Here is a 14,504-nt window from a genome sequence, read left to right on the forward strand (position 1 = left end):
GGTCAGCCAGTCTAGCATAAACAGAACCGGGGAGACGTCCTGAGCTCACACACACACACACACACACACACACACATAAACCTGCACAAGCCAGCAGACAATTACTGTGAGGAAGAGAAGACGACTCCGGCGCGGGAACAGTCAGGCATGGCACACTCATATATTCAGAGACGAAAATAGACTCATGCTGACACACACACACTCACACACACACACACACACACACACACACACACACACACACACACACACACACACACACACACACACACACACACACACACACACACACACACACATTCCAGCAGAGATGGAGATCGATGGTAGTTCTGTAGAGACAAGCCGGCTTGGGGGATGCTGAGACGCGACACGTTCCTTTTTCCCATACTTTTCTCAACAGCCTCCCAGCTGTAGCGGCTAATGCTGTAGCGGCTAATGCTGTAGCGGCTAATGCTGTAGCGGCTAATGCTGTAGCGGCTAATGCTGTAGCGGCTAATGCTGTAGCGGCTAATGCTGTAGCCGTGTTCAACAAGCTGCCATCAGGATGGGTGTGGTGGGAGGGAGGCGGCGTCTGAAACACCTGAAGCACCTGAAGCACCTGAAGCACCGCTCAGGGTTGAACCGGTAGCATGTCACAGACGACAGGATGGATGATCTCCATCACCAGAACACAGCCTGGTGGATAATTTATCTTTAAATATGTAAAGTCAAGTCAAACACGTCTGAAGTTCAACCGTTCAGACCTTTTAAAACACATGTGTCTAACTCATGGCCCGCGGGCCAAATGTGGCCCGCAGAAGCATTAAAGGTCAAAGTGTCTAAAGATACATAGATCAAAAGTGTGCTTTGACTAAAAACTACATTTCCCACAATGCACTAATAAAGCCCATTTTTGAACAAAGTTCATGTCCTAACTTGTGTTTGATGTTCTTCTTCTTCTCCTTTCAGCTTTTCCCTTCAGGGGTCGCCACAGCGAATCAATTGCCTCCATCTAACCCTGTCTTCTGCATCCTCTTCTCTCACACCAACTACCTTCATGTCCTCTTTCACTACATCCATAAACCTCCTCTTTGGTCTTCCTCTAGGCCTCCTGCCTGGCAGTTCAAAACTCAGCATCCTTCTACCAATATATTCACTATCTCTCCTCTGGACATGTCCAAACCATCTCAGTCTGGCCTCTCTGACTTTATCTCCAGAACCTCTAACATGTGCTGTCCCTCTGATGTACTCATTCCTGATCCTATCCTTCCTGGTCACTCCCAGAGAGAACCTCAGCATCTTCATCTCTGCTACCTCCAGCTCTGTCTCCTGTCTTTTCCTCAGTGACACTGTCTCTAGACCAAACAACATCGCTGGTCTCACCACAGTTTTGTACACCTTTCCTTTCATTTTAGCTGAAACTCTTCTATCACACATCACACCTGACACTTTCCTCCACCCGTTCCATCCTGCCTGGACACGCTTCTTCACCTCTTTCCCACACTCTCCATTGCTCTGGACTGTTGAGCCTAAGTACTTCAAATCCTCCACCTTCTTGATCTCTTCTCCCTGTAACCTCACTCTTCCACTTGGGTCCCTCTCATTCACACACATGTACTCTGTCTTACTGCGGCTAACCTTCATTCCTCTCCTTTCCAGGACAAACCTCCACCTCTCTAGCTTCTCCTCCACCTGTTCCCTGCTCTCACTACAGATCACAATGTCATCTGCAAACATCATAGTCCATGGAGATTCCTGTCTAACCTCGTCTGTCAGCCTGTCCATCACCATAGCGAACAAGAAGGGGCTCAGAGCTGATCCCTGATGCAGTCCCACCTCCACCTTGAACTCCTCTGTCACACCTACAGCACACCTCACCACTGTCTTACAGTCCTCATACATGTCCTGCACCGCTCTTACATACTTCTCTGCCACTCCAGACTTCCTCATACAATACCACAGTTCCTCTCTGGACACCCTGTCATCAGCTTTCTCCAGATCTACAAAAACACAATGCAGCTCCCTCTGGCCTTCTCTGTACTTCTCTATCAACATCCTCAAAGCAAATACTGCATCTGTGGTACTCTGTTTTGGCATGAAACCATACATCAGCTTTATTCCTCTGTAGTTGTCACAACTCTGCACGTCTCCCTTGTTCTTAAAAATGGGCACCAGCACACTTCTCCAACTTGTGTTTGATGTTATTTTACTTTATTCATTGGATAATTTGATCCTTGATTGATGGAGTTCTGACAAATTGAAAGGATTTATGTCAGAACAGAGGAACAAACAAACATCTCAGTTCTACGTAACTGTAATTTTTTTTTGTTATTTAATGTTATTTATTTAACATTTAGGAGTAGTTACATTTATCTTACATTACATTGGCTAACGTTCGCTAACGTCGGCTAATGTGTTAAGACTGAAACGGTCCATGAATGTCCTTCAGGGGCCCGAACTAAAGACGGCCCCCGAGCTTTAAAGGACGACGTTGTGTTTGTTTCTCAGGAACAAACGGACACAAGTTGACGAGGAATGTGTGTGGGTTCTGAATTTAAGCTTCGTACGTTATTTCCGACGACATTCCTGCTTTAATACTTTATCACACTCTTGCCTGATCATTTCTCTCCTCGTATCGTAAAAATAAAAAGTCGCCCTTAATTCCGGCGCCCACGCCTCTGTAGAGCCTCATGAACTTCTGCCTGCCAACGTGATCATCCATAATCCTGGACGCGGTGGGGGCTTTCACACCCTCCCGCCTTGAGCATATTACCCCCAGCAGGGGAGGCAGAAAACTGTTGAAACCATTTTAAAGGAAGTAAAAACAATTTTTATTCAAAGGGACGTGTGTCCCACGGAGCTGGGTGGTGGTGGTGGTGGTGGGGGGGGGATGATGGGAGCAGCATCCTGCAGAAACGCTGCAGGAGGTCAGAGGAGACTTTTTCTTCTCGACCTTTTCTCATCACGACCTTTCCCTTCTATCGCTCCATTTTTATTTATTTTTTTTAACTTACTATTTGAAGCGCATTCATTTTGAACCAGCGCCTCAAACCCCTCGTCGGTTCGTTTACAGCAGCAGCAGCAGCGTCGTCTTCTCGTCACCATGGAAACGCTTTCCTCAAATTGCTATAGAAAACGGGAGCAGCAGAGGTCAATTGATTCTGTGTGTTATCTAACGTTCTCTAATCCGCTCCATGAACTCGTTTTATTGTCCCACATCTGCCCCCCCCCCCCGCAGCAAAGTCCAACCGTCAGCTAAACCAATTAAAAACACACACCAGAACGTGTTTTCATCCACGGCGCCACTCCTCACACGTCTCCTGTCCTTTCAGCTCCCATGATGCAATCTGATCGAGCGCTGCAGGTCAGTGCAGATGCATGACTACGGATGCCCCCCCCCACCCCCCAACGCCATCGGTTAGAGTCCTGTTTCAGCTCCTGGCTGTAAAGCGATGCAACCACCAGGCCCACAAAGTGACCTTAAATACAATAAAACACACACACACACACACACACACACACACACACACACACACACACACACACACACACACACACACACACACACACACACACACACACATACACACACACACACACACACACACACACACACACACACACACTCCAGGAACAAATATAAACACAACCAGTTACATCAATGATCAAATTAATTTTAATACACTGGAGAGATTATGACTTTACTAAGCCGAGTACCTTTTTCAACAAAATACAACTCAAACACACACACACAGATGTACAGTAATGTGTGTGTGTGTGTGTGTGTGTGTGTGTGTGTGTGTGTGTGTGTGTGTGTGTGTGTGTGTGTCGCACACTCAAATCTGTGAGCCGTTAGCTCATGTGAAATGACACACAAGGGGGAGAAAAAAAAAACTATTACATCATCTGCCTAAATCCATTTATTTAGGGGCAGAAACACACACACACTGACAGGGACCAAACAAACACACACACACACACACACAGGAGACGAGCCGTGGAACAGGAAACATCCAGATTTACGGGAAACACACAGGAACACAGGAAGCTGCCGGAGCGGATCACATCTCCTGCTTCATTTCCCACCGACAAGCCGCCGCTGCCGAGGCCGCGCTCGCGTGAAGCAATGAAGGATGATGACGGATCGCTGTGGAGGTGTGTGTGTGTGTGTGTGTGTGTGTGTGTGTGTGTGTGTGTGGGTGCATATGAAATGAATGGATGGTGTTGCTGGGTTTGTGGGTTTAATGTCAATACAGCACAGACAGAGAAGAATAAAAGAGGAGTGTGGGAGAGGAAGACTAAATATTTAGAGTTGGTTCTGAAATACATTTTTTAAAAGTAAATACAAATTTTCAAAGAATACACACACACACACACACACACACACACACACACACACACACACACACACACACAAAGATTTGGAGATGTAGACAAAGAATGGAAAAATAAACAGGTTATAATAAAAGAAGAGAGAAACACAAAGGACGGATTTTAACAAACAGAAGAAAAAAAAAGCGTCTTTGTCATAATAGAGCAGAAGATGGAACCCAGTGCATTGTGGGTGAGTGCCGCTCACCTCTGGGACCGAGCCCTCCACAAATCAAGCATTACGTTCTAATCCAGGGGTCAGTATTGATTGATCAGATTGATGATTTGTTGTTGTGCTTCTGCATTTGATGGAGTGTTTTCACGCGGGACGGGTGATTTATAGATTTATCATAAATTTCCGTTCCCTCTGGAAATAAATATTGAATATTTATATATTGAATTTCTGGAAATGTTTCCACCAAAATTTTCGATGTGTTGTTGTTTGCAGGAAGGCAGGTGTCATCTTGATCCTTAGAATATTTTAGAATCTTTTCAGCTGCAGCAGGAAGAGTGTAAAGGTCCAAGACACCGAGCTGGTGAACAATCCAGCGCATCCAAAACCGAATCCTTATATATATATATCCCTCAGGAGCTGGTGGAAACAAGATAGAAGCTCAGCATCTAGAGAGCCAGACACACAAACTGCGTCCTCACGCTGCGACTGACGTCTCTGCATTAGTTTGCTGAGCTCGTAAAAAACAGCAGGCAGCCGTTTCCCAATAACCCTTCTGGGTCATTGGACTCCCCACGATACCTCCGAGTGGCTTTTAGCGCTGCTCTGCATCCACAGCGCAGTCTGCTTTATTTTTAGGTTTTAATTTTCAACTATGGAAAAGTAAAACGGAGAGAGCCTCACATGAACCAGGGTCTGGTTTTGGAGCAGGGATTTATCACTGAGGGGAAATACAACTTATTTTATTGAATGTGGATTCCAATATCAAAGACACACAATAATAAAAGGGTTTGACAGTGGCTGCTGCAAGAAAAACCAACAGAGGCTCAAGGTGAGAAAAAAAACTGATCATTTATTGATCTGCTGGTGAATTCACAGAAATCAGTTTTTTTGCATCAGTGTGGAAAAAAATAAAGTCAGTGTTTATTGAGAAACTGAGACTGTCTTCAAAGGTTGTACACGTGAAATACTGCAGAAGTAATTTCATCTAAATATATCTACAGGTACAATTAGTACATTATTTATTTATGACTACAACACTTGTGCCATAGTGTACAAGTCTACAAAAATTAAGTCTATATTATTATCAGTTATGATATCATTGTCAGCACCATTTCTTAACATTATTGTAATGTTATCATTATTTTACATTTTTTTAATATACATTTTTTGAGCAGTTAAAGCTGTAAAAATCCTGCACAACCTTTTGAATCCACTTGGGTAGTGTGTCTGTCCACCTGCTAAGCTTTAGCTCTCATATTTACTCTACTTTTAGCTCTAATTTGAAACCCCAGATAATCCCTGGCTCTCATCTCATCTCATCTCATCTCATCTCATCTCATCTCATGTAGGCAGGAGGCCTGCAAAGCTTTATTCTACTAGAAAACATTTTATTGCAGCGGCTGCAGTGCAAACAAACGCAGCTCCATCCCATACATAGAAAATGAAACGGGAATAAATCCAAAAATGAATGAAATCACTCCGGGGTTGAACACACACACACACACACACACACACACACACACACACACACACACACACACACATTCCTATCGACTCGACTACGACCTTCCAAACGCAACACATCACACGCACGCTGATGTCACAAATGACACACTCACTTTTTACACATCGTGTGTGTGTGTGTGTGTGTGTGTGTGTGTGTGTGTGTGTGTGTGTGTGTGTACAACATGTGTAGCGGTGTTGAAAAGCACTTCTGCAGGAAGCATCATGTGACTCCTGAAGCATTAAGTGACACGAGTGAATCCCATTGGCCCTGATCGCCTCGTGTGTGTTTGACCTTGCCGTGTCCCCTGTGGAGTGTGTTCTGTACGACACACACGGGGTGACGCTTCATTACTGACTGCGGATATTGATCCGAACAAATACGGACACTCACACGGTGTCGTCAGCTGTCTCCACCCGGCTGGGATGCCGACACCATGGAGACGGCGATGAACGTTTCTATCAGGCACCGCGGAGCTCATCCGGCTCAGGACATCTACGATTTCACAGGATAATTATCCACATGTTTTCTAAATTCTTCATTTCATTTTTGTGTTCTTCTTCCTAATTCGGTGATGTCAGGTATTTCATTATTTCCATGACGAGCTCATCTGCTGCCGTTCCATCTTTCTGTTTTTATTCTTATAAAGAAAAACACGCTGCAGAGCTTTACGCTTCAGTAAGAATAAAGGAGAAAGTCTACACTAATTAGCCTCTGCCGGTTACACAACTATAAAATCAGACATACAGACTGTGGAAGGGTTCAACATCCTCCACAGAAGAAATCACAGACATCTGACGTCTCTCTGCAGAACGTGACTGAAATCCTGAAGCACAGAACCAACCAGATCTATTACCCTCCACAGTTTTGCCCCTTCTTCTGCATTATCCCCCTGCATCCAACGGCTTCTCACCTCCACACTGGCTGTCACACAGCCATCTCAACGGAGTGGACATCTTAAAGCTTCCTAACACACAAACCAGGCGTGGAACAGCTTGTACCGTCATGCACAGCTGTGAATATTCCATGAAGATGTGGTTAAAAAAAACAAAAACGCCGCAGCGTGTGCAGAGAGGTCAGAGCTGCACCCCGTCACCTTTGATTCACCCAGGGGGAATAATTACCTCACTCATCGAGGCAATTGTTCTATTTGAACAGCAATGCAACGTTGCTTCAGCAGACAGACATAATGAGGAAAGTAAGCCGCCGTGTGGAAATGAATTCGCTTAATTGCTGCTGACTGTGCGACTTTGATTCGATCTGCAAATGAAACAACTGAAAACCTGATTATGAATCTCTAATAACCCGTCCGTCATGTTAGCGCCACTGTTTATGCATTCATGCAGTTTCCACCTGCTCTTTGCATGTATGAAGGACGCAGGAATGTTCATATGCTTCTTCTCACTGCCATCAAAGAGGGTATTTCAATCATCGCCATGGAAACAGAGGAGACATACTAGGATAAACACGAGGTTATCTGCTGAAGAAAATAATCATCTGTGGTTAATGTCATCCTGCTCTGAAATAGGAAGTTCTACCAAGTCGTGATAGTTTATTACTGACTTGAATTATAGGAATAAAAATGTAATTAGATTAAAAATATGTGAAGAAATAAAAAATAAAACCTCCGTAAAAGCCATCAGACGACCAATTAATAAAACGAACAGCCAGGATTTGATGAGATAGTAACTGACAGCTAATCAATCGTTTAAAAAAAAAAAAGAATAAAAACAGAATCCCGCGCGGCATTCTTCTGTTCATTGGACCACACACACACACACACACACACACACACACACACACACACACACATGCATTTTCACTTCCTGTTTCTGTGCTCCGCCCATCCAGCCTGCTCCATGTGGGAGGCGGGGCTTCAGTTCGCTAAAGCTATTATTAGCACACAGAAAGTGAGGCCAAATTCTGCCGATGCTTGACATTTGTGTGAAGTTTGTCATTTATATTCACAGTGTTAGTTAATTTTCCTACATTAAATGGTTGGATATGTTTGTATTAATGGAAACAGCCCCTACAGCGGAAACACTCGAGAGCTGTTTGGTCCAAAAACGGACATTTTTTGTTGTTTTTATGTGTTTCTCTCCCAATAAATCAGTCAATTGAAAGGCTAAATATATGAAATTTTGCCAGCAATTTTCTTTCAACTTTATTTTCTAACTTCCTTAATGCCTGTCATTGGAAGTGTATAGAATAGCAGATTTTCACTGTGTATACACATTACCTGATTGGGCCAAAAATGGTCCAATTGACTCCCATTATAACCACATATGTTTCATATACTATAAGCATATATATATAATATCTTTATATATTATATATGTATATATATATTACTATATACAATAATGCTGACACGTTTTTATGACACTAGATCTTCATTGTCTGCAGCAAGACAATGACCCCAAAATCACCCCACAACCCAGACACAGACCCACTGTCTGTGTTTATAAAACCAGCAAAAATATTCATCCAATAGTTGTAATATCTTTATCAGAAGTATTAAACTGTGCACTAACTTGGAAATATTCCATATTTTGCGTTTTTCCCATTGGAAGAAAAACAGGGTTCCAATGGTAAATTCCATATAAACATATATAATAATAATAAAAAATATAATAAACTTTATATCTATGGATAGGGCTGAAGTAATGGAAATGATCTCTAGCATTACATGTTTATGAGATGGCCCTTTTTGGACCCGGTTAGGTAATGTGTATAGCCATTTTAATCGGTTTTCAAGGGTTAAGGCTAATCCAGAGCGCTGACGCTACCGTCGTTAGCCTTTCAGGCCTGAATCGTGTTTATGATGGATATTTTACTTGAGTTGGTATGATGGCGGCTTTTAGAGACTAAAATGCTTCGGTTACAGTTTGCTGACTGTGTCAGAGCTCAGGCGTTCTCGCGGCCGGACCTGCAGGCTGTCAGAACCGTCGGGCCGTGAGCGTTCACGTGTTTCAGACGAGCTGTTTATTTTTTCAAGAATGCCTTGAGATATTTTTCTCACTTTTATTTGATGGAGAGTGACGGGAAATAGCGAGAAACAGTTGGGAACTGGAAGCATCTAAAACCAGGTTTTGGTCACATCTTATCCGGAATAATCACAAATAATTATGACAGGCTTGGCCTCGCATTTTAAAAACAGCTGCTCTCAGCTGAAGGTGAAACCCTTCCATTAATCCAACAATAATCCGTCTTAACTTTCAAGAAGCCCTCCTGTTTTTAACAAATAACCAGAGGGAGGGTTATTACTACCAAAGAAACGACACTAGAAACAGAGAGAAGTGACACTTGGACAGACAGGTGCAGTGATGGAGGAGGAGGTGCGGTGATACACGAATGAAGGAGTCGAGTCCAACAGCAATAAATCCGTCCCTCCCCCCCCAAAGTCAATCCTTTAGAAGCAAGGACTGATTAAATTTTCATTCCATCTCTGGCTTTCCTCCCCTTCTTTCTTTGTCCAACACTCCAGCCGGCTGTGTGGGGAGGGGGGTGGACAACCTCCCCCAGGGGATCACCCAAGGCCTTCCACCTGACAGGATTCCCAAAGACACAAGTTCTTTCTTTCTTACTTTAAAAAGTGTAACTTTGAGTTGAAGAGAGGGAACGACAGATGATGGAGACGCACCGTGGAAACAGGACGTCTGAGCGTCCCGCTGTGAAAACACGGAGGCTTTCTGAAGGAGCGTTCCATTATTCCTTTGATTGTACGAAGGTTTTTATAACAAGAGCAAGGACTTCAAAAAAAAAAAAAAGAAAGAAAAGAAATGTTTCTCATTTGTATTCAAATTTTTTTTGGCAGAGAAAATTCGGATTCACGTTGAAGAGTCAAAAAACATGCCGAAGGCTGAAAGACGCCTTTGTTCACCTCCCTCCTGTTGTGTGTCCTTAAAGACAATTTCACTGATGATGATGATGATGGAGTAGTTCTTCATCTTTTGTTCCATCTTCTTCAGATCAGGTCAGTCTTTCATTTTCCATTTTTTCCTCACTTTGCTTCTTATTTAACCAATAGGATCATTTTATTTCTTTCCACGCCGTCCTACAGGTTCTTCTCGTCCAACTGGACTCCTCCGGAGGGAAACGACCGATTCCAGGGTTACCGGCTCGTCGCTCCATTCTTTATTACCCGGGTGAGGCCGCGTACGCCATCATTCTAGATTCATTACTTGTCGCGAAAATCATTTCAATCTCGAGGTCACGCCGGAAACCTTTCTGACAAATTCAATCACGACCCCCTAAAAGCACGAATCCGCTACAGGATTGGAAAATCACTTCAACTCGCTGCAGCAAAAATCTTTTTCTAGCCTGGAGGAATTAGTGATAATGTCCAATTTCCCCGTATAATTCAATTTCAGCCGTGAAACACTGATGCTGACATTTGGATCATCAGATAAATTCACTTCATTTTTTTTTTCTTTTTTTTTTTTTGCTCACAATGAAAACTTTAAAAAATGAAAAATGAAATTTAAAAAAATGTAAAAGGAAGAATTGATCTACTTAAATGTAAACGTTCACGGCTCAACGCAAGGTGACTGAAATGCAGCATCGTCCTCGTATTACATCACTTAAGTGGAGAAGCGTGGTGCGTGCACACACACACACACACACACACACACACACACACGTGTGGATGAGCTTAGCGTACAAGAAGTGTTCTCGTGAGCAGACGCATTTGTTCTTCAAAGTGCTTCTCGCATCAGCCTGTCAGGAAATAATTAACCTTCCTGAAACACACCGTGGAGGAGACGCTCCACCTCTCACGGCTCCCACAGATTAGAAGAATACCAAATCTGGCTAATTGAGATTAGGAGGATCAGTTCATCCGAAGAGCTCCTGCCTACCCGTGTGATTTGAACCAGGTCCCTAACATACAAGCTGTGGAAATATTTATGATCTGCATACGCAACTCTGCCTCTGTCGCTCTTAATATTCCTCACTTGGAGCGCTAACGCAGAAATGATCGCCTCCAGCAGAATGCAGCAGGAGCGATGCTGTGTTGATGAGTTCCCATCATGCATCCAGCAGGGTAAAGGTGCGTTAAGAGTTCAGGTGATGACTCACTGGTTACGCGCCGTAACCCACAGTTGTGTCAGAGTCATCTTCCCGGAAATCAAAAAGCTGATTTCGTTTCTGCCTGGATCCGTCTGGATTATGATGTCATCAGATCACATGACCGCATCGATCCAGATCCCTCTGAAACACCATCACCGTTCAGTCTGACCCTCTCTCTTTCCTTCTTTCTCTCTTTCATTACTCAGCATCTCTACCGTGAATTAATGAATTATATCAACAGGGTACTCATCTGCGTGACCAGACATCACCGTCCTTCTATTCATCATGAAGACGGGGCAACATTCTGACTTTTAGACATTACAAACTGACCTTCATTCCTCAGGTTTGGGTCACGGAGGATGTGGAAGATGAGCGATCATTCACGCCGCGATCGTTCATTGTGTTTTTGGTGGTGGTGGTGGTATAGGAGAACCCAGAGAAAAGCCGTACAGACAGAACCATCAGGTCCTCAGGTGATAACAGATTATTGCCCCTCCTTTTAACCCCACCACATGCTGGCTTACATGTGTTTGTGGTCCATGTGGAGCAGATGGATGAGAAGCGGCTCCTGAGAACACAACAGTGTTGTGTGTTGATGAGTTCAAACCCCACAGATTGTGTCTCCTCTCCGGAAGCTGATTATTAGCCAGCAGACCTGACACTTACTCAGATGTTATTTCAATCCCTGACTGACAAACACAGGCGCACAGTAAGAAAAGTACTAGCTGCTGATCTGTTCCCATGGCAACATGTACCAATGGATCTCAGCTATTGACTGAGGATGAAAATCTCTGCAGACCTATTAAAAAAAAAAAACTCCCACACACACTGGTTTTGTGTGTGTGTGTGACTGCAGACGCTGATGCCGGCGTACATAAATCACGCAGATCAGCCGCCGTGACATATCGTTTTGTTTTAAATGAAGAGTACCAAAATAGAGCGGGACTGTTTTCCCCCCCAAAGACCTGAGACATGCTGAACGCTTGAGCAACCAGGTGAGGGAGGGAGAGACACATCTCCTCCAGCCATTCTGTGGAAGAGCTCCCTTTAAGTGGCAAAGCAGCGTGATTTAAAAGAGTTTATGTCCAGATTTAGCCACCAGGCCAGGCAGATAAACACTCCTTTTCCAAATACTTTGGCAATCTCATCCCTCATGCGCTTAACATGCGTTTACGCCGGTTATGGCGGCGCGTTTTCCATTTGTGAGATAAAGATGGAAAGTTTAACACTGAGTGACTTTGCATGTAAATGCGTTATCAGCTTGCGTAATGAATTCGACATTTTAATCACAACTTAAAATTATGGACACTAAAGTGGCCCTCAGAGGAGCTCCGACCTCCACCACAGCTGGAAATGTCTTCACGCCTCACACATGAGGACCAGATCACAGAAAATCCCTCCAAAGTTATCTGCGAAGCATTACGAGTAAAAACAAGAGTCAGTTCTACTCCTGGGGAAGAAATGAGACATTCGGCATTTGTTTTTCTTAAATGTCATTTTCAGCGCTGCCAACATCAAGGTTCAAATTCCATGGAAGAGCAAATTAGAGCCATCAGTCTGAGGGAATAATACTTCCAGACCTCAGTGAACACAACACCACATGCATGTTTTCTTCTTTCTTCTTCTTCTCATCCTGTTTATCATTTATGAGCATTTGATATTCATTTATTCAGAGAACCTGCTGGGGGGAAAAAACATACTGAGCACATCCATTCAAGACTAATATCAGCAAACAACATCGTTAAACCCAGTCACTATTACATAAGTGCCAAATAGAAGGTGTGTGTGTGTGTGGGTTCAGTCAAGCAACTTCCAAACACTAGAATAGTTAAAAAAAAAAAAAAAAGATCAGGTTAATATTACCTGGAGACAACCATAGCTAAAATAAAATCCAAATATAAACTATAAATTCCATGTTGCTGTATTATTATCATAAATAATGAGAGTATTGGTGTGTCTTGTCTATTCAGAGCCATGTCTGAAACGTCTTCGCTGTTTCCGTGCTTTCCTCTGACGGCAGTGAAGACAGATGCAATGAATTATTAAAACATTCCGACTATGAAACGTCCCCTGTGAAGATTGTTCGAGGTCTCAGTGCTCCATGAATGAATAAAAACTTTCCTCCTTGGCGGGGAGAAGGGCCCGTGGTGAGCGTGTTGTGGCTGCGCAGCGCTGCGGCGCACGGTGCGCCCTGATGGCGCGTCTGGGGACGTGCGACCGCGTAGACACTTTAAATACACGTCAAACAATGTAATATCCGAGCAAATCAATCAGAAGGATTAAAAACCTATAAGCTGTGAACAGAACAATCCATCGGAGATCGTAAAGCCGCTCAGGACGCGCCACAAAGGCAGCAGTCACTTCATTCTAATGGGGTCTAATTAAAGCCTCTGCTCCTAAACAGACTAATAAATAACTGTGTTGATAAAATTATGATGGTATTATAGAGAGTCTAAGAATTCATCGACCATCAGCTCGCTGGTCGCGTAGTGTTTGCGGTGTGGGGTCTTACCGTTAACGGCTAAGGAGCTCTGCATCATCAGCATCAGCACCGCGCCGACGGTCATCCAACCCCGCGCCAGCATCCATTCCAGCGCCCGCGTCCTCTTCCCCTTTCTCGGCGAAATGACGGACACCATTTCCGTATTCAGGATCCATGCCGTCGGCCAGCAGGACCAGCGGTCTCCTTCGTTACATACAACTCCAACCCCGGGGCTGGTGCTGCCGCTGCTGCTGGAGAGGAGCGCATCTTTGGGAGCCATTGGTCAGCCAATTAATCCCGATTGGAAAGCATTTAACGGCGCTGGTCTGGTGAAAGGCATCCGATCAACGCGCCCCCGGTGCGGACAAGCGGGGCTCCGCTCTCCATGAGCCCCGCTGGAGGCTGCGGGGGATCCGGCAAGACAAAGACGTTTCTTCCTTTGCGCGTCTCCGTGTGTCTGCTCCGGCGTGAAGTCTGTCCCGACTGAGACCGCAGCGCGCTCTCCATCCGCGCCGAGCGCTGCGTCAAGACGCGCTGAGCCGGAAGGCGGCGGCAGCTCCTTTCACAATAAACGCCTTCGAGTCGTTGATTGTGGTGGATTTTAAGACACACAGATACTACAGGCTGGATGTGGTGGAATTTAATACAATAAAAACAAAGAGCAAGTTGAATTTTAAAGGATAGAAAAACACAACAAATTAGATATATTTTTATTCGAATGAATAAGCACAAAAAAAAAGACATTTATTTAATTTAAAGTAAAAATAAATAAATAAATGAAAGCAAACTCCGCCCCTTTCTCTGAATTGACTCAGTCTAATTCTAATTGGTTCTTTCCTCTCACGTGACCGACATTGCGTTCACTAGTTTTTATATAATCAGGCCAGCAGACAGACAGAAATGTACTTTTCCCTGCAAGAGAA

General features: G+C 44.1%; 1 protein-coding gene across 7 annotated transcripts in view; it reads right to left on the minus strand.

The window, feature by feature from the left end:
• Positions 1 to 14,031, minus strand: part of LOC137594442 (UPF0606 protein KIAA1549L-like) — a 75,257-nt gene extending 61,226 nt beyond the window's left edge. For all 7 annotated transcript variants that reach the window (XM_068313909.1, XM_068313907.1, XM_068313913.1 and 4 more), the window contains exon 1: positions 13,612 to 14,031. In XM_068313909.1, the coding sequence (XP_068170010.1) occupies positions 13,612 to 13,861 (250 nt within the window). In that variant the 5' untranslated portion in view covers positions 13,862 to 14,031. The remainder of the gene's footprint in view (positions 1 to 13,611) is intronic.
• Positions 14,032 to 14,504: the final 473 nt, after the last annotated feature.

The sequence above is a fragment of the Antennarius striatus genome, chromosome 4 (assembly GCF_040054535.1).
Source record: "Antennarius striatus isolate MH-2024 chromosome 4, ASM4005453v1, whole genome shotgun sequence".
In the NCBI taxonomy this organism is placed as follows: domain Eukaryota; kingdom Metazoa; phylum Chordata; class Actinopteri; order Lophiiformes; family Antennariidae; genus Antennarius; species Antennarius striatus.